Here is a 23,682-nt window from a genome sequence, read left to right on the forward strand (position 1 = left end):
TTCATCTTATTTGGAGTTCATTCAGCTTTTGATATTTGTATTCATGCCCTTCATCATATTTGGGAAGTTTTTAGCCTTTAGTTCTTCAAATATTCTCTCTTCCTCTTTTTCTTCTTCTGGAACTCCTGCATTTATATATTGGACCACTTAATGGTGTTCCATGTGCCCCTTAGGATTTGTTCACTTTTCTTTATTATTATTATTTTTTTTATGCTTTGCAATTGATAATTTTTACTGTCCTCGCTTCAAGTTTATTGATCTTTTTTCTGCCTGTTCACATTTGCCCTTGAATACCTCTAGTGAATTTTTCATTTCAGTTATTGTACTTTTCAGTTCTAGAATGTCTGTTTGGTTCCTTTTCAGGTTTTCAATCTCCATATTGATATTTCCATTTTGTTTATAACATCTATTTCTTGACTTTTTTTACATCTTTTTTTTTTAGCTTTTTAAGCAATCTTTAAGAAAGTTGTTTTAAAGTCTTTGTCTAGCCGGGCGCGGTGGCTCACGCTTGTAATCCCAGCACTTTGGGAGGCCAAGGCGGGTGGATCACGAGGTCAAGAGATCGAGACCATCCTGGTCAACATGGTGAAACCCCGTCTCTACTAAAAATACAAAAAATTAGTTGGGCATGGTGGTGCGTGCCTGTAATCCCAGCTACTCGGGAGGCTGAGGCAGGAGAATTGCCTGAACCCAGGAGGCGGAGGTTGCGGTGAGCCGAGATCGTGCCATTGCACTCCAGCCTGGGTAACAAGAGCGAAACTCCGTCTCCAAAAAAAAAACAAACAAACAACCAAAAAAAAAAAAAATAAAGTCTTTGTCTAATAGGTCTTCCATTCTGTTTTCAGGGACAGTTTCTGTTTATTTTTTTTCCTTTGAATGCATTATATTTTCCTGTTTCATTGTGTGCTTTGTGTGTTTTTTTTGTTGTTGTTGTTGAAAACTGGACATTTGAATCTAATAATGTATTAATTCTGGAAATCAGATTCTCTTCCTTTCTGCAGGACTTTTAAAATTATTTTTGTTTATTAGTTTGTTTTTTCAATTGTTGTAGGTTGTTGTTGTGGCAAGAATAAACCTGAAGTGTATAGTTAAAAATCTCATTTTTTTTTCTGAGTTTGCACCTTTTCTTGGAAATGTACAGTTGCTTTCTAATTTTCCCCATTGATACAGTTGTTTCAAAAAAACCAGTTTTAGTTTCTGGCTCTCAAAAAGGGAAAAGAGAAAAATGAAGAGAGGACTTTTTTTTTTCTTTTTCTTTTTCTTTTTATTTTAAGTGCTGGCCCTTTAAATCCCCAGGAAAGCCTTCAGCCTGGGGAGGAGGGAATTGCAATAAAGGAGGGAGGTACTACAACAGTAGTGGTATGCCTCTTTGTCTGTACCTCTGTAATCAAAAGTTGCAATCAGTGATCAGAACACAGATCCCTAATATTTGTGGGATAAGATCCCTTTTCCTCTACCCTGGCTTATGCAGGCCGTATGTAGACTGCTTCAGAAATGCATACATGGCTACCTGCCATGGGACTAGGTGTGGAGATGGGTTGCTGCTATTGTGCTAAGAGCTAAAATTGATGAAAATTAACTGCACTCTTACTGTCCAAGCCTGTCCCTTGAAATTGCAAGTCTTGCCGGGCGCAGTGGTTCACGCCTGTAATCCCAGCACTTTGGGAGGCCGAGGCGGGTGGATCACGAGGTCAAGAGATCGAGACCATCCTGGCCAACATGGTGAAACCCCGTCTCTACTGAAAATACAAAAAAAGTGCCAGGCGTGGTGGCACGCGACTGTGGTCCCAGCTACTTGGGAGGCTGAGGCAGAAGAATCGCTTGAACCCAGGAGGCGGAGTTTGCAGGGAGCCGAGATTGCGCCACTGCACTCCAGCCTGACGACAGAGCAAGACTGTGTCTCAAAAAAAAAAAAAAAAAAAAGAAATTGCAAGTCTTCAGTAAACTCCAGATTTTTGACATAATTACATTAGACAGATTCTGCCAATGCAGGTAGTGTCTAGGTTGGGAGACAGATTCCTGTTGCTTCCTACTCCACCACAAAGAAGTGATAAATATTTGTGGTGATAGATATGTTAATTACCCTGATCTGATGGCTATATATGTATTGAAATATCATTATAATATACCATAAATATGTCCAATTATTATTTGTCAATTAAAAAATAAAATAGAAAGAAATAAGAGACATGCCTTGATAGGAGTTTTTGACATTTGGGTCTCTGGAGATTTAAACTTTGTGTCTTTGTACATCTCAGAATATCTTCATTTTACCCTCTTAAAAGGTATTTTAATTTGGTGCAAAGTTCTAGTTTGACAGTTATTTGCCTTTAGCACTTTAAAGATTCTGTTTTATTGTTTTGTTTGATACTGATGAGGAGTCTACTGTCAATGTGATTATTTTTCTTTTTTGAGCACTGTTTTTTCTATCTGGTACCTTTTAAGATGTTAGAGTTTATTTGATGCTCTACATTCTTAGTAACAGGTATCAAAGGATTATCTTTATTTATTTTTTTTGTATTCAGAGTACACATTTTTAACTGTACAGTTCACTGAATTTTGACAAATATTTACTCTTGTAACCATCACCATGACCATAATGTAGGACATATCTATTACCTTCAAAAATTTCACCCTGCCTCTTTATAGTCAGTCCCCTTCCTTCAGGCTCTTTTCTCTGGAAACTGCTAATCTGTTTTCTATTGCTATAGTTTTGCCTTTTCTAGAATTGTATATAAGTCCAATAAATAAAACATGTAATCTCTGTTTTGATCTTTCATTTAGCATAATGCTTTTGAGGTTCACCTGTTTTGCTGTATGTATAAGTAGTTTTTTTCTTTTTTATTGTTGAGCAGTATTCCATTGTAGATTTGTACTATAATTTGTTTATCTGTTTCTTAGTTTCTGGAAATTTAGGTTTTTTTTCATTTTTGGCTATTATGAATAATGCTGCTGTATGTATTATTATGAATAATGCTCATGTATAAGTCTTTGTGTAGACATATGTTTTTTTTTTTCAGAGTCCACATTTAAAAAAAAAAGTTTCTTTTATATTTTTGAGACAGGGTCTTGCTCTGTTGCCCAGGCTGGAGTACGGTGGCATGACTATGGCTCACTGCAGCCTTGACCTTCTGGGCTCAAGTGATTCTTCTGCCTCAGCCTCCTGGGTAGCTGGGATTGTGGGCACGTACCACAGTGCCTGGCTAATTTTTGTATTTTTGGTAGGGATGGGGTTTCACCATGTTGCCCAGGCTGGTCTCAAACTCCTGGGCTCAAGCTATCTACCTGCTTCAGCCTTGTAAAGTGCTGGGATTATAGGTATGAGCCACTGCACCCAGCCCAGAGTCCATGTTTAATCTGAAGTTTTACATCTTTCTTCAATTCTAGCATATTCTCTGCTACTATCATCCAAGTATTGCATGTTTCAATATTTTTCTTCTCCATTTTTGTGAAATTCTCAGTTGGTTGAGAGGTTCAAACAAATTTTTTATGTCTCTTAACCGCTCTTTGGTTTTTTAATCTCATTTGTCTCTCTGTACCGCAGGAATTCTTTACTGTCTTTTAATTTGCCAATTTGGTCTTTGATCATATTCTGCTTAGACTTTGTCCTATATATTGGCCTTTACTTTGTGATAATGCTTTTTATTGACAATTTCTAAGTAGGTCTTTTTCAAACCTGTTTAAAAACATAAACGAAAAGCAGTAGGTTTCTAGAAATTCAAGGCCTTACAAAGTTGGCAAAACTGCCTCTGCTACGGTTTATATGATAAGAGATAGGATTGAGAAAACCTTTGAATAATAAAGGACCAAAGTGATTAGGAGCGAAATACCAGACTAAGGATACAATCCTCAGCAAAACCTTTGAGCTGGATAAAATTACATTTAAGGCAGTGGAGGAAGATTAAGAAAGTGGATTTTCCATCAGCACTTAATAGCTTTATGAGACCTGCCCCAACAAGGAAGTAGAGAAAGAGGGACAGGAAGGAGTATGTAGGTAGGTATAGGGGTTAGAGGGCAAAAGAAATATCCTTTGAGAATGCATCAGAGAACTGTGGGTGTGATTGTCAGTACATGGAACTGCCTGAAAACAAATAGATGGGAAGCCTTCTGAGTTTGAGTGAGTTGTACCAAAGAAATTACAAGCTTGACCTATAAAAAGGCTTTTATTGCTAAGACTTAAACCAGTCCTTAGGATGTCAGCCTTCTATGAACAAGAAGCAGGCTATGTAACCCCAGCACTTTGGGAGCCCTAGGTGGCAGATCACAAGGTCAGGAGATTGAGACCATCCTGCCTAACATGGTGAAACCCCATCTTTACTAAAAATACAAAAAAATTAGCCAGGTGTGGTGGCACACGCCTGTAGTCCCAGCTACTCAGAAGGCTGAGGCAGAAGAATCACTCGAACCTGGGAGGTGGAGATTGCAGTGAACCAAGATTGCACCATTGCACCCCAGCCTGAACGACAGAAAAAAAAAAAAAAAGCATGCCAAAAGCTTTGCAATTCCTAAAGAAGTCATAAACATTTACTGATATTGCCAAGAAAGGTAAGATAAAAGAAAGAAGCTTTTACAGGCTGATTCAGGAGCCATAGAGAACAGTGGATAGAAATTACCCTTTGATAGGAAGCACAAATAAGGGCCTGGTTAAGCCCTGCCCCTAGGGTAAGGAGCTCTCACAATATTGGTCCAGCAGAATGTTAGCATTAATATAGACCTATAGCTGATATATATTCCTCATTCTTTATATTTTCAAGTGGGAATGTTCATTGTGGTCTATTTTTACAAGGAATCAACAATACAAATGAGTTCTTATGCATGTTTAATCTAAATATTGCTAAATATTTATTTGTAACTTTATTTTTGTGGGAAACAGTATTCTATATGATAATACTGTAGACATACTGGAGATAGTCTAATATTGAAGATTGACAGGGATAGGTCTGAAAAGAAAAAGCTGAGAATGGGAGGGATCAGAGTCCTTGCACCTTATAGTTTGCCTAGATTCATCTAGGGGTGTACACATCCACAAAGATTAATAAATTTTAGGATCTATCTATCATGAGTTCATATTCTGGTAAGGGAGATAAAACATATAATTGTTTCAATATATGTAATATATTCAGTAATACATGTTTTTTTATAAGATATTTGAAATGCCATAGAATACTTACGGGTAAGATGGTTGGAGAAAACGTTAAGAGAAGAAAGTGACATATCAGTATGACTTTGGGGGATGAATAGTAATTTTTTAATGAACCAATGGAACTAGAAAAAGCCATTTTTTACAGGTTTGAAGGTGTAAAACAACACGATCAGTTTCAGGAATGACAAAGTAGTATGGTATTTAAAGGAGCAGGAAGTAGGAGTTATACAAGGAGAGAAGAAACTAGGAAGTGATGAAATTTGTTTAACACCTTGTAGGAATTATTGGTGGTGTCTGTAGGAAGGAAGGAAGGAGGATAGACCTAAAACCTTTGGCTTACTAGTTCTGTGAGATTTGAGGGAACCACGTTCAATAAGTGTCTCCTGATAGAAGTTTCATATTGCTTTAGTTACTTTTTCTCATTGTTCACTGTCATCCGTTTTTATTTATTTATTTATTTATTTGAGACAAAGGCTCTGTTGCCAGGTTAGAGTGCGGTGGCACAATCTCGGCTCACTGCAACCTCTGACTTCCTGGTTCCAGTGATTCTCCTGCCTCAGCCTCCCTAGTAGTTAGGATTACAGACATGCGCCACCACACCCAGCTAATTTTTATATTTTTAGTAGACACGGGGGTTTCACCATGTTGGCCAGGATGGTGTCGATCTCCTGACCTTGTGATCAGCCCACCTCAGCCTTCCAAAGTGCTGGGATTACAGGTGTGAGCCACTGCGCCCAGCCTTTTAAAATTTTTTTATTTTCATTTTTTGAGACAGAGCCTTGCTTTGTCACCCAGGCTGGAGTGGAGTGGCACAATCTTGGCTCGCTGCAACCTCTGCTGCCCGAGTTCAAACGATTCTCCTACCTCAGCCTCCCGTGTAGCTGGAATTACAGGCGCATGCCACCATGCATGGCAAATTTTTATATTTTTAGTAGAGACAGGGTTTTAGCATCTTGGCCAGGCTGGTCTTGAACTCCTAACCTAGTGGTCCACCATCTTGGACTCCCAAAATGCTGGGATTACAGGTGTCAGCCACTGTGCCCAGCATTCACTATTATCTTTATAAGAGCCTTCAGTTTTAGTAATTTCCCAGTCCTTTCAAGATCACCACATAATTTCTCCTCTTTGATTATTTTCTTTAAAGGATATAATTTCACACATTTTAAAAATAGCTAATAGGGTTCTAAGAATGAGTCAAAAATAAAACAATTTTGATATTTCCAAGAAAGTGGGTTTGCAGTTCAATTGATGAATAAGATTTATATTTCAATCTAGAGAGTCTGATTCATAAACCTTTAATTTGAGAAAGCATATTTTAATATTCTATATTTTCTAAACAGTACGGTATACTTCTTGTCTAAATTCTTTTAAAACTTTGACTCTAAACATCTAAACTTCTCTGTAATGATTTATATGGCCTTACTTTTTTCTTAATTCAGGATAAACATGTATCTGGCCCTTTGTTTTTTAAGAATAGCATTATGTTTATTTAATGGAAAATGCCACAAAATTATGCTATTAGAATACTTTTTTTGGTTATTTTAGTTGTTTCTCATTACATTAATTAGGAATTAATCAAAGTGTTTAGTTGTTTATATGCAGCTTAGTTGAGATATTATTATATAGGAAAAACATCGCTTTCCTTGTTCTTATAGCTTCTTGAGTTATTATAAGAAAAAAATTGAGAAGGATGGCCAGTACTGTATTGAAACGTAACTTTCTGTTTAATGTGTTTTGAATGGAAAAAAAAAATGTTCTCAGTTAAGTTAGAGATAAAGAGAAGGGAAAGAGATCGAGAAATGCTATTTTGTAAATATCCTGTTTAAATTAGTGCTAGTTTGTGCCTTAAGTCAGAAAATATATAATTTGCCGCTTTACCATTCTTATATGATCTAAATTTTGCTTAAATTTTTAGAGAGGAGAAGGCAGTTATTAGCAACACCCTCTGGTGGTTCTTGGGACAACTTTGTCCATATATTACAGATTCCTATATTTCCTCTTCTCCCCACTTCAGCTTTCTAATAAGACAACAGACTCTTGTCATACTTGGAAAAAAATTGAAATATTTTTCTTGGGAGAACAGTGGCTATATCAAAGGGTTTCTCTTCTGTTTCTTTTGTTATCCTGCAGTAGGGGCTTCCACATTTTAAATTGTACCTTTTATGTGTTTTAAATTTTTTATTTAAATTTTTGCTTAAAATTAGCTTTGGTGAATTTATGTGAATAATAGAGATGTTGCTGAGGCAGTTCTTTCTTCACACAATGTTTTCTCTGAAGACCCTGCATTGTCAGGAGCAGTTGTCTTCTCAGAAACAGCTGATTTGCTTTCATCTTATGCTAGAGTTTTCACTTGTTTCAGTTATTGTAACTCATTTTTCTAAAAAATATTTATATCTTTGTTATCTATGTTGTTTGACCTATCAAACTATCCTTTTACTAATTTTTTTAAGAAGAGAAACTAACTCTGTGCTGTGTCCTCAGAGGATTAAATCTGCAACCCTTTCCTCTCCATTCTTAGCACTGATGGATCAGAATGGGCCACTCTCCTTATACTCCAAGAGTTTTGTTCAGGATAATAGTTTATGGGGGGAAAAGTGATTATGAAGTTAACTATGAAGGTCTCCTTGGTTGAATTTGATTTTTTTTTTTTTTTTTTTTTTTTTTTTTTTTTTTTTTTTTTTAGACAGAGTCTCTGTCACCCAGGCTGGAGTGCCGTTGTGTGATCTTAGCTCGCTGCAACCTCCTCCTCCTGGGTTCAAGCATTTCTTGTGCCTCAGCCTCACAAGTAGCTGGGACAAAAGGCGTGTGCCACGATGCCTGGCTAATTTTTTGTACTTTTAGTAGAGACAGAATTTTGATCTCTTGGCCAGGCTGGTCTTGAACCCCTGGCCTCAAGTGATCCACCCACCTCCACCTCCCAAAGTGCTAGGATTACAGGTGTGAGCCACCATGCTCTGCCTCACTGGTAAAATTTTTAAAATATCATTCTTTATTAAACTAACTATAGCAGGCTTTCTACTTACAGAAAGGTAGTATTCTAAAGGTTTGGAAATAGAACTTTGAAATTCAGAATAGAGTTTTCTCATAGATGCAGATTTATAAATAGGGATTATAAAATCAGGCCTATCTATACAGACTGGTCCATAATATAAACCGTAATCAAACCAAAGACAATTGCAGTTAAATTGATAAGGTGGAAACTTATGTTCCTTTTACATGCAGGTACTTGTGAGAAACCTGGAGAGAGACTTGTAGAAATTTTGAATGGATACTCTCAGGAGCTTTTCAGATTGATATTGTATCTATTATATCTAATTTAATTTTTAAAATACCAAATGAAAAAATAACTTTTGAATGTGTTTCTTCAGATTTCATGAAAGCCCCATTTATTCATTCTAAGAAAACAGTAATTGGGTTCAAGTAGATCTCCTTCTCCTTGGAAAAGTCAGTATATTAGCACTATTCTAATTGTAGATTTTGTAAAAAAGAAATGTATTTAAACTGGGCATGGTGGCTCACGCCTGTAATCCCAACACTTAGGAGGCCAAGGCAGGTGGATTACAAGGTTAAGAGATCAAGACCATCCTGGCCAACATGGTGAAACTTTGTCTCTACTAAAAATACAAAAATTAGCCAAGACGTGGTGGCAGGTGCCTGTAGTCCCAGCTACTTAGGAGGCTGAGGCAGGAGAATTACTTGAAGCCAGGAGGCGCAGGTTGCAGTGAGCCGAGATTGTGCCACTGCACTCCAGCCTGGTGACAGAACAAGACTGTCTCAAAAAAAAAGTGCATTTACTACTTTTACCAGAAGTATGTTACTATGAAATAATAAAATATATGTTTAATACCATAACTGAATATTTGCATTCTAAAGTTATATATTCTCTAAATTATATAGTGTAAACTAAAACTTATATAACACATTATTATCTATAGGCAATTTCCATCTTATAAACATGATTTGGTGGCCCACGACAATTATTTAGTTCATTCCATTTTTTTAAATAATGCACACTAATATTAATATGTTAGTTTATTATCTATTACAAGAATATAGTATTTTAGCCACATTAGGAGTGTAATACTTTTCCAACTAGCCTATAGGAATTTATTAGCATTTTTCAGATATATATATTTTCAAATATATATTATGTATATTATATATGTAAAACCTGTGTGTATATATAATATATGTAATATCAGCATATATATAAAACATATATAATATCTATGTATGTATAATATATATACAATATATATTATTGTATTATTTTCAGGGGGAAGGGTGGTAGAAGGGAGAGGAAGGAAAGAAGTTTTACAATGAGAACTGACTATGAAACCATTAAGATCATGCCTTTGCACTCCTTTTTTCTCTTTCTCTGTTGTCTCCATTGCCTCTGAGGAGCCTAAGGTTGAGAACAGTTGGAGTGAGGAAGCTGGGGAATGGAGGAGAAAGCCGAGCAAACCAATTGAGGAATAAGTATGTTTGTGAGTAGGAGGCAGGGAGTACAGAGACAACTTGATCCCTACTCATTCCCCTAGTTCCTTACAATTCAGAATATACTCCATCAACGGTGAAAGCTTATGTCTTTATTATTAACACAACTACCCTGAAAACAGTGAGAACTCTGATTGGCCCAGAGCGTACTTTTTCTCAGTGGTACAGTCCTATCCCTGGTTGCTGGCTGACAGCAACGGGGCAGGGCTCCTTAGGGTGCTCTGAAAGGAGTTAGGATAGAGTTAGATTGTTGTTTGGATGTTTGTAAATTTGGTGTTTTAATTTATAAAATTGGGAGTACTCAAATGTAAAACACAAATAGATATGCTAGTGACCAAAATATCAAAAGATTCTATCAGGAAATATTCTGGATTTCAATCTGAAATGTCCATATTCTGTGTATAATATGCCTTTAATTTTATTTTAATATGTCATGGTTTTAATGCCAATAATTAAAACTAATTTTAAAAAAACTGCATGTATTTAAGTTAAAAAATATTTTACAAGTCCAACCTATCAGCCATACATGTTGTTTTAGCTGCATGTGTTTTAAACGAGCTAATTCTTCACAGAGTTAAACTATTCTTTCAAGTTTATGTTTTCTGAATTCCAAGGGATAAGAGGAAGCATAGATTCAAGTGCATTGTAGCATTAAAGGTGATTTAGTAATCAGTTAGTTTTCATTTCAACTTTCTCATTGTTCTTTGTCTAGGGGATAGTGGTCCTAGAAGAATGTCAACTTCCAAAAGACATTTTGAAAAAACAAGTACAATTTGCAGACCAAGCAGCTTCACTAAACATTCTAGGGAATCCTCAGGTTCCCCATGAGTATCAAGATCCTGTACCAGAACACGATTTTGAAATGTCACCAAGCAGCCCTACTTTACTTCTTCGAAACATCGAAAAACAGGTAAAGTCAAAGTAAGGATATCAGTGGTATGAAATAACTTTTCATTGATTTTATAAACTATTCAAATAAACATCATTATATGTGTATCTTCCTGGCATATGGGTTATTAAACTAGACCATTTGGCATTAAATACAATTAAAATATTTGACATCTGACCAGTCTCCATTACACTACCAATATAATTAAAATTACTTAATATGTAAAGTATTGGTATTGGTATTGCTGTAGTATGATAATTTATTTTTACAGGGTTTGGAAAATCCTTTTTCTAACAAAATTGTTTATCATTGGACTTTTTTCAAGGAGAGAAAAAAGTCTCCTTTTTTAGTGGTTTCCTTTTAGTGAAACCAAAATTAGTGGTTTCACTAATTTATTGATCAAGATTTTTAGTGAAAGATAATATTGGAATATGGATTTCTTCATAAAAAATGATTATGTAAATGGAAAGTCATAAAAGCTCCTAATAATTACTTTGATTCCAAAGCCTTCTCTGGTATCTAAATTCTATTGTGGATAACTACACAAGTTTAATTATTCTGGCCAATCTATCCTGTATCTGACCTTGGAAATCAAACAATTTATTTTGATTTAGACTTTGGTGGCTCTTAAACAAACTCAGTTTCTAGGATTTTGTTACTTTAAAGCAGAGCCATTCTTGACCATAGGTGCATCATTACATTGTTCCTCTGGGAAATGATACAGATTCATGCCTGCCTGCATCTAATTTCCCTGGGTTTTTCTGACATACCATAATAATTAAATACAGGTTACCGTCTTATTCCTGGTAAACCAAAATATGGTATAATTTCTTCCACCCTGTATTTGGTAAATTTATAATTGCCCTGAGTTTTTCTTAATTGGAATGTGTAATCAAAGCACTTATGAATATTTTGTAATTTAGAAAGCTGTTTGGTAATTATCTGATGTCAAATTCTAATGCACTTGACAATATACGCAGTGATTTAAATTAGTTTTTGTTATATTTCTATATTCCCACTTTCCTCTTTCTTTTCCCTCCCCTCATCCAATACGATCAACCCTCATTCAGTTTGATCCTAGTTGTTTCACATTCTAGAGTAATTTATTTGCTTACTCAGTCAAATCTACTTTCACCATCTTTAGGTCATTACTTATTTATTGGAATTTATAATCTGATTAAATTAATTCTAAGATATTTTCATTTGTAAAAGAGATTTCTTATACTTTTTTGTTTTTCCTTGATATCCCTAGTTTTTTAGGTTGGACCTGAGATGACATCAGAACTACCTAATTTGTGGATCCTAGTGCAAAATGAAATTGTGGAGCCCTTTGTTAAAAACAATTATGAATTTAAAGACAGTGATAGCAGAGCACTAAGCAAGCATAGCCCCCATTTGCAGTCAGCCTGGTGCACAGGTTGCATGCCCATGAAGCTGGCCCTGCGTAGCATTTTAGGTCTCATTGCAGATGGAAATTGCCCATGAAGCTGGCCCTGAGTAGCATTTTAGGTCTCATTGCAGATGGCTTTGATAGTATAGGGAACCAGGAGTTGTGATAGTAGTAATGGCTCCACGTAAAGAGAACAGAAGAAAAAGATGCAGAAAGGGGCAGCAGCAATTACTTGTAGAGGTTGTTAATAAATTGCCTATGAACAAGTCATTTGTTCTTCTTGAAACGTAGTAATAATGCTTTTTATAGGCTAAGTTTTAAAACCTTAAGTTGTTTTTAAATACTTGTTGGCTGGGCATGGTAGCTCATTCCTATAATCCAAGCACTGTGGGAGGCAGAGGTGGGCATATCACTTGAGCCCAGGAGTTTGAGACAAGTCTGGGTCAGCACAGGGAGACCTCATCTCTACAAAAAATACAAAAATTAACTGACCTTAGTGGCACACACCTGTAGTCCCAGCTACTCAAGAGGCTGAGGTGGAAAGATCACTTGAGCCCAGGAGGCAAAGGTTGCAGTAGGCCGGATGGTACCACTGCACTCCAGCCTGGACAAGAGAACAAGACACTGTCTGAAACAAAACTTGTTGTGGAAGACAGTCTAGGAGTGAGTTAAGTGGTAGGGATGGCAAGCCTGTTCTTATGCATGGTTTTCTTAGGATAATCTACTGATATATAACTGTTCGCTCATAATCTTTTGACTTGACTAAAGTAATTTTATTAGTGTTAGAAGTTAAAATATAAAGAAAGGCATTATTGAGTTGTAGACTCACTTAAAAAATAACTTATTGATTCATAGTATTAATACATGCTTGCATTGTTAGATAATATATAGTTCATAAATTGAAAAGTATTAATACCTTATTTTTAGTACTTTAGGTCAGCTGTCCCCAACGTTTTTGGCATCAGGACTGGTTTCATGGAAGACAGTTTTTCCATAGGGTAAGGGTGGGGGGATGGTTTCAAGATGACTGTTCCACCTCAGATCATCAGGCATTAGAGTCTTATAAGGAGCACGCAACCTAGATCCCTTGCACGTGCAATTCACAGTATGATTCATGCTCCTATGAGAATCTAGTGCCGTGGATGATCTGACAGGAGGCAGAGCTCAGGTGGTAATTCTTGCTGGCCCTGTGCTCACCTCCTGCTGTGCCGCCTGGTTTCTACCAGCTAAGGATAGGTACCTATTAGTAGCCCCAGGGGTTGGAGACTTTTGTTTAAATGATTTAAAATGAATTTGCTACTGGTGTATTTATATTATAAATCTTGTTATGAATAGCTAGTGTTTTAACTTATAATTAATTAGTTTTTATTTTCAGAGTTTAAATTATGCTTCTCTTAATTTTACTTTTCTTATTCACATTTTCTCCATGACTTTCCTATTCTCTATATTCCCCATATGACTCACATATGCAAGATTTTATTGGGCCAGAGTAGGCTGATTCTTAGGGTAAATATAGAGAGTGCAATTTCCCCCTTCTTGGCCTATTATTCACATATACCCAATGAGTGACTTCTAGTTGCTTAAATATTTTAGATGATGTTTTTTGGAGGTGGAACAATGACAAGAGTGTTTTAGTGTTTCCAACCAGAAAGTATGAGATACTTCAGAATTTATTTGCGTAACTAATGATTACTTGCTAAGTGATAAAGAATCCATTTCTATTGCTGATTTTAAAAATGAGCTTTGGCTGGATGCGATGGCTCACGTCTGTAATCCCAGCACTCTGGGAGGCCAAGGTGGGTGGATCATCTGAGGTCAGGAGTTTGAGACCAGCCTGGCCAACATGGAGAAACCCCATCTCTACTGAAAATACAAAAATTAGCTGGGTGTGGTGGCGTGCATCTGTAATCCCAGCTACTTGGGAGGCTGAGGCAGGAGAATCGCTGGAACCTGGTAGGCGGAGGCTGCAGTGAGCCAAGATCGCACCACTGCACTACAGCCTGGGCAACAGAGCAAGACTCCATCTCAAAAAAATAAATAAATAAAAATAAGAATGAGCTCTGATCTAAAAACTGAGTAATAATTTTTTAAATAACATCCTTAGGTGCATAGCCTTTCAAGAAAATAAATGGTAAAAACATTTCAAGGTCTTTCTCATGAAAGACTTTTTGAAGGGATAAAATATTAGGCTTAATTTTATTCTATTATTTAGTTTTATTATTTCTAATAGTATGTTATTAGTTTCATACAAATGAAGAGTTCTAAAATAATTATTTTATATACCTCTTTATTTCACAATAGAGCATCTTGCAATATTGAAAATGTTGAACTAGGTCTGTATTTTTTTTAAAAGTTAGTCACACTATATTAAGTGGGAAAACCAGATTTTAGGAAATTGATGTAGCATGATTTAAATAAAAGTATATGTGTGCATGTTGAATATATACCATGCTGACATATACTCAGAAAACTTAGTATGGAGGGAGAAATATATACCTAGTGTTAGCTCTGCTTTTCTCTTTGATGTATGATTACAGATGACACTCTTTTCATTTTTTAAAATGTCTATATTTTCCAATTCTTCTACGATGAACATGGATTACAGATGTAATGAAAATAGTTGTCATTCTGTTGTAGAAATGTACTCTTTTTTGTGTGGCTTTTGCTTATTATAATTGTGATTGTTTTGCGAATAATATTTATTACACATATTTCAGTTTGGGATAAGGGTCAGTGAAATCTTAGGTGCTTAAAAAAAACCCTGATATTTTTGAATTAGAAAAAATATTGAGAAACAGTGTGCTGTTAGATTTAGGCCTGAATTTGAATCCTAGTTCCATTTCATACCAACTTTATAGACTTGATCAAGCTACTTAATCTTTCTTTGCTAGAATTTACTCATCTGTACTGGTATTAATAATAGTGATATCAGTACCTCTAATATTATCTTCTTTGCAGTTTAGTTGTAAAGATTAGAAGTATTCTATGTGTGGTGCCTAATGTGGTGCCTGGCGCATAGTAGGCACTTAATAAATTGTATCTGTGATTTTTAATTACTAATTTTCCTGCCTCAAGGGAAATATTATATAGAGGCTATTAGCTGGGTTTAAATATGTTAGATGATGGGATGGGTAGATGAAGGAACTATAACAAAAAGGATATGGAAAACAATGGGTACTTAAAATGTAGATTATTTTATACAATAAATGGAAAAATCAGTTGTATAAATCACCTTTGTTGAATAAAATATTTACTAAAATAAAAACGTGTGTTATGAGAAGTTAAGCATTAATTGGCACTATACGTCTGAGCTTTAAGTCACATTTCGTGCTTAGCAGTAGTAAAAGGTTGACTGTTTCCTTGCAGAGCGCACAGTTGACTGAGATCATCAACAGTTTGATTGCCCCTCTGAACTTGTCCCCAACTTCATCACCCCTCTCTTCCAAATCCTGTAGCCATAAATGTCTGGCTAATGGCATTTACAGGAGGTAGGTATCAATGGGATAGCTTAGCTTTTAAATTTGACTTTACCTATTTTATCTTATTTTGATTTTGTTTTGCTATTTTAAATAATTATGGTTACTTTTTTTTCTACATTAGGGACTATTAGAGTACAGTCAATTTACCATAGATACATTCTTCGATCATATTAAATTTATATAACTAAGGTCACGATAAATCTCAGAATGACAGAGAAAGCTTTCCATGAAGTTTTATAATGTTTCTTAAAAAAAGAATAGCAGTGATAACATTTGCTATAGAAGTACTGCCTTATTTACTATACCTTCCATTTTGTAGCTTTTGTATTTCTGAGCTCCGTGCTACCCTTGCAATGTATTTTGAGGAAAAAAGACCCTAGATATAGTTTGGACACAAAAGATTGGTAGATATCACCTATTAGATACAGCTTAAGTTGTAATCATTTTGTATTTTAGCTTTATATAAGGTACATTTTTTTAACTCCTGCAATCATTAGTAATTTATATATGTCATATTAGCAAAAATATATATTCTATGAATCTTAATCCTTTTTTGGGAACAGCATTTATTCTACTTTATTTTGTTTACTTTTCTCTTAGAACTTTTCCTTTTGAAGAAATCAGAAGACATACTAATAGAATATTATTTTATGAGTGCATTCTCTAATTTTTTTCAGATAACATTGGAATGTCAGCTTCTTTGCTTTAATTACCAGAGAGAACAAAGTGTAATTTTGTATTGGGAAATATTGTATTAAAATTATATAATTTATTATTTTAATAACTTTCTAATATAGCATAAAATGAAAATTTTATACCATGGGTGAAAATTATGCTAAGTAGCCATCAAATTGTTTATGAGATTAGCGGATATAAACCAAGTCTTAAAATAAAAAGCTGAGGTGGGTGAATTACATGAGCTCAGGAGTTCAAGATCAGTCTGACCAACATGGAAAAACCCCGTCTCTACTAAAACTACAAAAAATTAGCCAGGCATGGTGGTGTGCCCCTGTAGTCCCACCTACTCAAGAGCCTGAGGCACAAGAATCACTTGAACCTGCAGATGGAGGCTGCAGTGAGCCGAGATCATGCCACTGCACTCTAGCTTGGGCGACAGAGTGAGAGTCTGTCTCCAAATAAATAAATAAAAGTAAAAAGCTGACATTTGATTTTTATTTCTAATTGGTTATTTTGAACATCTAATCTTTAATACTTTTACTGTTTTATTTATGTTATGTATCCACTGTTCTATTGTGGGAACAGTTCTATTGGTTTTGCTTCATTTTTTTCTCGACTTTATATTCATTCCTCATATCACAGATAAAACACGTTGAAAGTAAAGATTCTCACATATTGTATAGGACAACTATGATATTTTCACTTATGAGAACAAATCCTAATTAGGAAAGTTATAATGTAGCTGAATGAATTTTGAGTTGAGCCATAAAACACATCAAATTGGTGTATAAGCATTGTGATTTGGGGCTAATCCCATTTTAGATAATACTTTGTTTACCTAATCAAGCACTACACAGTTACACACATAGTTACATGTTTCTGTTGATGTATGTGTGAATTTTCATTTTAATATACTTGCCTGTATTTTTGGTCATTTATTTGCAAAGCATTGATTGCATAATTATTTATTGTGTGCCACATAGTGTCCTAGGGACACACATATTAAGACAAAAGTCTGCACTTGTAAATAACTCACAGTCTAGTTGGTGAAACATGTAACTATTTAATAAAATGTCATGTAATAAAAATGGAATTGTGTGCAGTTGTTTGAATACTGGTTTTTAATAACTGTTACACTTGAAAAAGATACCTCATAAAGATATGTAGATCCAAATGAAAGAAATGGAAAATTAGCCATGCTCACTAAATTATGCTTTTTTATTCTGTCTACTAGTAGTTCAGAGGTTGTTGTTGAAATCAGCTACTGAATACTGTTTTTCCTCATGTCAGTTAGTTGTTGTTACAAACTAATTGAAAGGTTCGCTTTTGAAAGTTTTTAACAAGTTCAAAACCTGTGAAAATGTTTTGATAGATTTAAAAGCAGATAACAATTTTGTTCAAGTTTTTGAAGTATGCTGATGTGTGTTTTAATTAATGATATTTTTGGCAACAATGAAGTCTTTTTAAAATAGTTTCTACATAATGTGTGTTTCAAAATGCATTTTGTTTTCCCATTTGTTGTCAAAATATCATATTTCCCTTGAAGGAAAGTATTTATTTTCTAACATTTGCTAGATAATGTAATACTTTATCTACTTTTAATCAAAGAGAAAGTGATCAAATTTAGAATGATTAATAGTTATTTAAAATGCATAATTTATATTTAAGTTTAATAGCTCTTTGTAAGTGCTTTGTTACCAGATAACCAGCAAACTACCATGTAAAACAAAAGATTTGGGGGGATACTCCTGACTCCTAATTTCATTAAAATGTTTTATAAAGATTCTACAGTTTGTGATAATGTGTATAAAAAATCTGTAAATCTATTTAACCAGGAACATAGAAACTAGACTATATTGCAGATAAGAGGAATAATAACACTGAAGGAGAAGCAGCACATTTTGAGGAAACGTGGTCTATTGTTTCATATGCCAAAGACAGTGCTGAAAATACCTGTTGGTTTTGTCAGTAATGTGTTGAGACTTTGGCAAGAGAGACTTTGACAAGAGCATAATGGAGAAAGAGGTAAGAGTGGGTTGCTAGGAGAATTGGAGAAGAAGTAGAGAGAGATAGTCAAGATTACCCTTCAAGGCCACTGATTTTAAAGACTGTGATAAAAGGGACACATAAAGTCACAGAAAATATTTTTGTTTCTTAGATGGAGGAAATTTAAGCATCTTTATTAAAATAAAGGGAAAGGAAGGAGCTACAGGTGAGAAATGTAGAAACACCTTATCACAAAGTTATGGAGGGATCTTATTATGGGAGAAAATATGCCTGTTCTTTAAGAGTAGCATGAAATGGATTAAGATGGGTGTGGATGCACTTGTTTCTGAGGTGATCATAGACTAGCTAAGAGTGGTAAAGGGAGCTTGAGGAGCTTTGACAAGTAAAACATTTTTTTCCTTTTTTCCATCTTCCTTCTCACTTTCCCTCTCCTCTCCCCTTCTTTATTTTTGGTGCCTGAGTAACTCACCCTCAGGAAAGGGTGTTAGTGGTTTCTAAGAAGTTTTTTTTTTTTAAAACCCCTTAACTATAAATATGCTTATGATGAAAAGTACTCAATTGATGCTTATAAAACTAGTTAAGAATTCAACTTTTAAAGTATTTTCTAATTGAACTTTTTATAAAATAAATACATACTGAAATTAAGGTTTTTAATATTACTCATGTTTGAGAATATTACTGTTGATTTTTTAAATTAATTGGAGATGTGATTTTATATTATAGTATATGAAATAGCTTTGATTCAAAGGTATCTGGATTGAAGTAATGTGAAATGTATCTATATGAGCCTTTTGAGCCTGGGAGTAGAATATCAAATGAGGCCTAATTTTATTTCTTATGTCTTGCTGTTTTCCAATACCTTTGTTATTTTTCCTTCACATAGTTCTATATGAAGAAAAATCTTTCAGATTCAGAGGTTTTTAGGAGTTAGGGCTTAGACTATTTAATGGTATTTCAGACTTGACACTTAAACCACACAGCAGTTTCTGAAGATGTCCTTGTTAAGCATATAAATACTATTAATGTATTTATATGTTTATAATAAATGGGCAGGTAAGAAAACTCACCATAAATATTTTTCAAAATCATAAAACATACATAACAAAAATGTACCGTTTTAACTATTTTTAAATATAAGTTTAATGGCATTAAATAATGATCAAAATGTTGTATAATCATCACCACCATCCATTTTCAGAACTTTTTTGGTCTTCTCAAACTGAAACTCTATACCCACTAAACTATCATTTCCCATTCTTTCTTGCTGTCAGCTTCTGGCAACTACCATTTTACATTCTATATGAATTTGACTACTCTAGGTACCTTACAAGTGGGATCACATAGAATTTGTCCTTTTGTGACAAACTTAGTGTACTTAGCATAATATCAAAATTTATCCACATTGTAGCATGTGTGTCAAAATTCCCTTTTTAAGGCTGAATATATTCTGTTTTTATATAGACAACATTTGATCTGTGGATAGATATTTGGTTGCTTCTGTCTCTTGGCTGTTGTGAATAAGGCTGCCATTAACATGGATGAACAAAATACCTGTTTGAGTCCCTGCTTTTAGCTCTTGTGGGTATTCTAGAAGTGAAATTGCTGGATTATGTGATAAGTCTATTTTTAATTTTTGTTTATTTCAAAAATTAGAAATTAGCAAATGTTAATGAAATTGCCAAGCCAAAAGCTGAGAGAAAGCCAGAGCTCAAAACGTTCGCAAAGCATAGCAATCTGCTTTTGTTTGAGGCTAAATTTAGATAAAATTAAATTGAGGTTTTGATATCTTCTGGGGGAAGGGAGGAGAGAAACTAAAACCAAATCCAGCAAAATCAAGCTGAAGTTTTAATAGATTATGGAATGATAAGATAAATCAGGTCAGTCAAGTTGGCTTGTGCCTGTAATCCCAGCACTTTAGGAGGCTGAGATGGACAGATGGCTCGAGGCCAGGAGTTCAGGACCAGCCTGGCCAACATGGCAAAATCCCATCTCTACTAAACAGACAAAAATTAGCCAGACGTGGTGGCACACGCCTGTAGTCACAGCTACTTGGGAGGCTGAGGCATGAGAATCACTTGAATCCAGGAGGCTGAGGTTGCAGTGAGTCGATTGCACCACTGCACTTTGCCTGTGACAGAGTGAGACTCTGTCTCAAAAAAAAAAAAAGTAGATCACAACCCTTGGCCCTGCCCATGTCAGGAAGATGAAATAAAATCCTCATATTTAGCAGGAAACATCAGGGGCTATGCCATTACAGTAAAGGTAAATAAGAAGAAAAACCGTTTGCCTTTCCCCACCACTAGGGAACCATTGGGAGATTTGACTTGGGGCTAAGCATAGCAGAAGATAAAAGAAAGCCTGTCTTTGAGATGTTCTAACCATGGTGGAGACTTTTTACATGGATTTTCAGTCCAAATTTGCCTCAGTGAGTGATCCAAGAGATCCCTAGTTTTAAATGGTTCCAGAATGGCAGAGGCAAATACAGATTTCCTCTGGAGGAAGGCGCCTTTTTTTAGCCTTGGGAAATTCTCGTGAATAATTTGTCAAGGGAAGTGATTAACAGTCAAATATAATCAAACGTATAAGGAGACAGAGCAAGAAGAGTAAGAATAAGGACCACACAACAGACAGCAAAAAAAGATCATAAAGTTTTCAGTTATTAGAATTATCAAACACTGATCACTTTAAAATGGTAGTCTGATTATAGAAATAAAAGATAGGCTCAAAATACCAGCAGGGAACACAAACTACATCAAGTGACATAAGCACATTTGGAAAAAGGCTAAATAAAACTTCTGAAAAATACTGAATATAATAACTAAGTGTTTTCTGCAGCAAACTAGATACAATTAAAGAGAGAATGTGTGACATAGAAGATGTATTAGAAGAAAAGTTCCAAAATGTAGCAAAAGATATGAAACAATGGAAAATACTGAAGAGTTATTTTTAAATGCAGAGAATATAGTGAGACGCTCTAATATGACACTTAGTTGGAGACCTGGAAGAAGTACTATAGAATGAAATAGAAGCAATATTTGAAGAGAGAGTGACTGAAAAATTACTTGAACTGATGAAAGATACCACATTCAGGAAGCCAAACAGATTTTGGATCAGAACAACTAAAAAGAAATCTACCTCTGGACATAGAAGAAATGTGAAACATTTGAAAATTTGAAAAACAAAGATACATGGAATGCCAAAAAGCAACCATAAGTGGGAGAAAGACATGATCTTAATTGAAAGCATAGACTGACAGCTGAATTCTCAATGGTAATAACAGGAGCCAGAGTACAGTGGAATGGTACTATTAGTATGTTGAAAGAAAATAACCGTTTACCTAGAAACTCTATACACAGAGGAATCATCTTTTAAGTCTGAGTGTGAAGGACAAACATTTTGAGACAAACCAAAGCTGGGAGAATAGACTCAGATTAACCATAAAGAATATACTTTGGGCAATAGTATATTATCTGCATGGAAAATTTGAGGTGAAAAAGGGTTGAAGAACAAATAAAATGGTAAGTAACCATATGGGCATATGTAAGCAAACAGTAGTAAAATATGTCTAGTGGGGTTAAAAAAAAGTCTATAACAGCAATAACACAGAGGTCAGAAGGAGAGTAGAAGGATTTAAATTGTACTGAGGTGCTTGAATTATTCAGGCTATCAGTAAAAAAGTACTGATTTAGCTTTTATTATTCCTGAATTAAGTACAATAGAAGAGCTCCACATAAGAGGGGGCATTTCCTGGGTGTTGATAATGTTCTGTTTCTTGACTTGTGAGTGGTGGTTATGGGAAAGTGGAAGAGTAAGAGGAGTTATTGCTTCACATTTACAAGCTAAACATGAGATAAGTGCTTTAAGTACTTATGCATATGCATCTTATATTTTTTAAAAGGTTACAAAAAATAGGATATAAACTATGTGCTTCAAAAAGGATACATAGAAAATAGTCACATAGGAAGTCACATTTGCCTTCATAGTTTAAAAAAAAAAATTTAAATGACATTATTCATCCTAAACCTATGGACAGAATTTGACTAGTCCCACGGGAATGTGATGTTTAATTTGTTGGTATGGAAACAAAGAATTAAATCTTATTTCATGTTATCTTGAAATTTGGTGATAAGGACTGATATAGTTGTTGAGTTTATAATCCTTACCCTTTATCTGTCAAATCTGTCTTAATCTCAGATGGTTTGTTCTGTCTTTCCTAATAAAAGTCATCTTACATACTTGTACAAGGCGATGAAAAATGTCTGAAGAAGACCAATAGCTACAGTTATTTGAATTGTCCTTTATGACCTGAAAAGCAGTCTTAAACTTAGTCATGAATTTTGAGATACACACTGAGCTGAAACATGTAAATGAACACAAATACTAGATATTATAGTAGCAATATAGTAACAGGAAGTTTCAGAATGTTCATAGATACAGGTAAAAGGGTATATTTAAAAATAACATGGCTGGGCAGGGTGGCTCATGTCTGTAATCCCAAGACTTTGGGAGGCTGAGGCAGGAGAATGCCTTGAGCCCAGGAGTTTGAGACCAGCCTGGACAACATGGTGAGACCCCATCTGTACAAAGATTTTTTGAAATTAGCTTGGCATGGTGGTGCACACCTGTAGTCCCAGCTATTCAGGAAGCTGATGTGGGAGGATCTCTTGAGCCAGGATAGTCGAGGCTGCGGTGAGCCATGATCATGCCACTGTACTCCAGCCTTGTTGACAGAGTGAGACCCTGTCTCAACCCCTAAAAAACAAAAAAGCAGGACATTTAGTAATTTACTGTGATTATGTATACTTTGTTTTACATGATCTTACTAAAAATATAAAAATTAGCCGGGCGTGGTGACACGTGTCTGTAGTCCCAGCTACTAGGGAGGCTGAGGCAGGAGAATTACTTGAACCTAGGAGCCAAGATCATGCCACTGCACTCCAGCCTGATGCCTGGCAACAGAGTAAGACTCTGTCTCAAAAAAAAAAAAAAAAAAAAAAAAAATTATTATGGTGCCTAAACATATTCTGTGTTCCAAAAAATTTATAAAGTCTTAACCTACATTTGACAATTACTCAGTCTTTCCTCTGATCCAGTTTCTACAATAATATTATCTTAAAGGGTAAATGTTGGGCCTGTTAAAACGTAGTATGCCACTCAATAGATAACTGACCAAAAGTTCAAATATATGTCTTACAGGAAACATACCAGATATTGGGAGATAGTATATGGTTTTGTGAAAAGTAGATGAAATAGCATTTATAAAAACTCAACAAAATCTGGCACGTAAGAAACAACCTAATAATATTAGCTATTGATATTTTAATGTAAGGACATAAACTATATTAAACTTTTGGATATAGCCTTAATTCTGATCTTAGTCATATACTAGTCATCGATTAAGCTATTCTTACTCTTTAAAAATGTGTTTCAATGTGGCCTGAATTAGGATAAGGGCTTGAGGGCATTTGTAGGTATCCCTTTGCACAACCTGTGTATGTGGCACAGTAGGCCAACTGTTAATGAAGACATTTATTATACAGTTACAGGAGTTACTGAGGCACTATCTATTTTTCTGTCATCTCTTGGGAAGTTGTTTTCT

The 23,682-nt window shown here is 35.0% G+C and overlaps 1 protein-coding gene across 5 annotated transcripts in view; it reads left to right on the forward strand.

Annotated features, from left to right (window-relative positions):
• KANSL1L (KAT8 regulatory NSL complex subunit 1 like) overlaps nt 1-23,682 on the forward strand; it is a 147,273-nt gene that overhangs the window by 56,568 nt on the left and 67,023 nt on the right. For all 5 annotated transcript variants that reach the window (XM_032278362.1, XM_032278358.1, XM_032278359.1 and 2 more), the window contains exons 4-5: nt 10,353-10,550; nt 15,286-15,407. In XM_032278362.1, the coding sequence (XP_032134253.1) occupies nt 10,353-10,550; nt 15,286-15,407 (320 nt within the window). The remainder of the gene's footprint in view (nt 1-10,352; nt 10,551-15,285; nt 15,408-23,682) is intronic.

This window comes from Sapajus apella, unplaced genomic scaffold (genome assembly GCF_009761245.1).
Source record: "Sapajus apella isolate SASKATOON/1434 unplaced genomic scaffold, GSC_monkey_1.0 scaffold10, whole genome shotgun sequence".
NCBI lineage: Eukaryota > Metazoa > Chordata > Mammalia > Primates > Cebidae > Sapajus > Sapajus apella.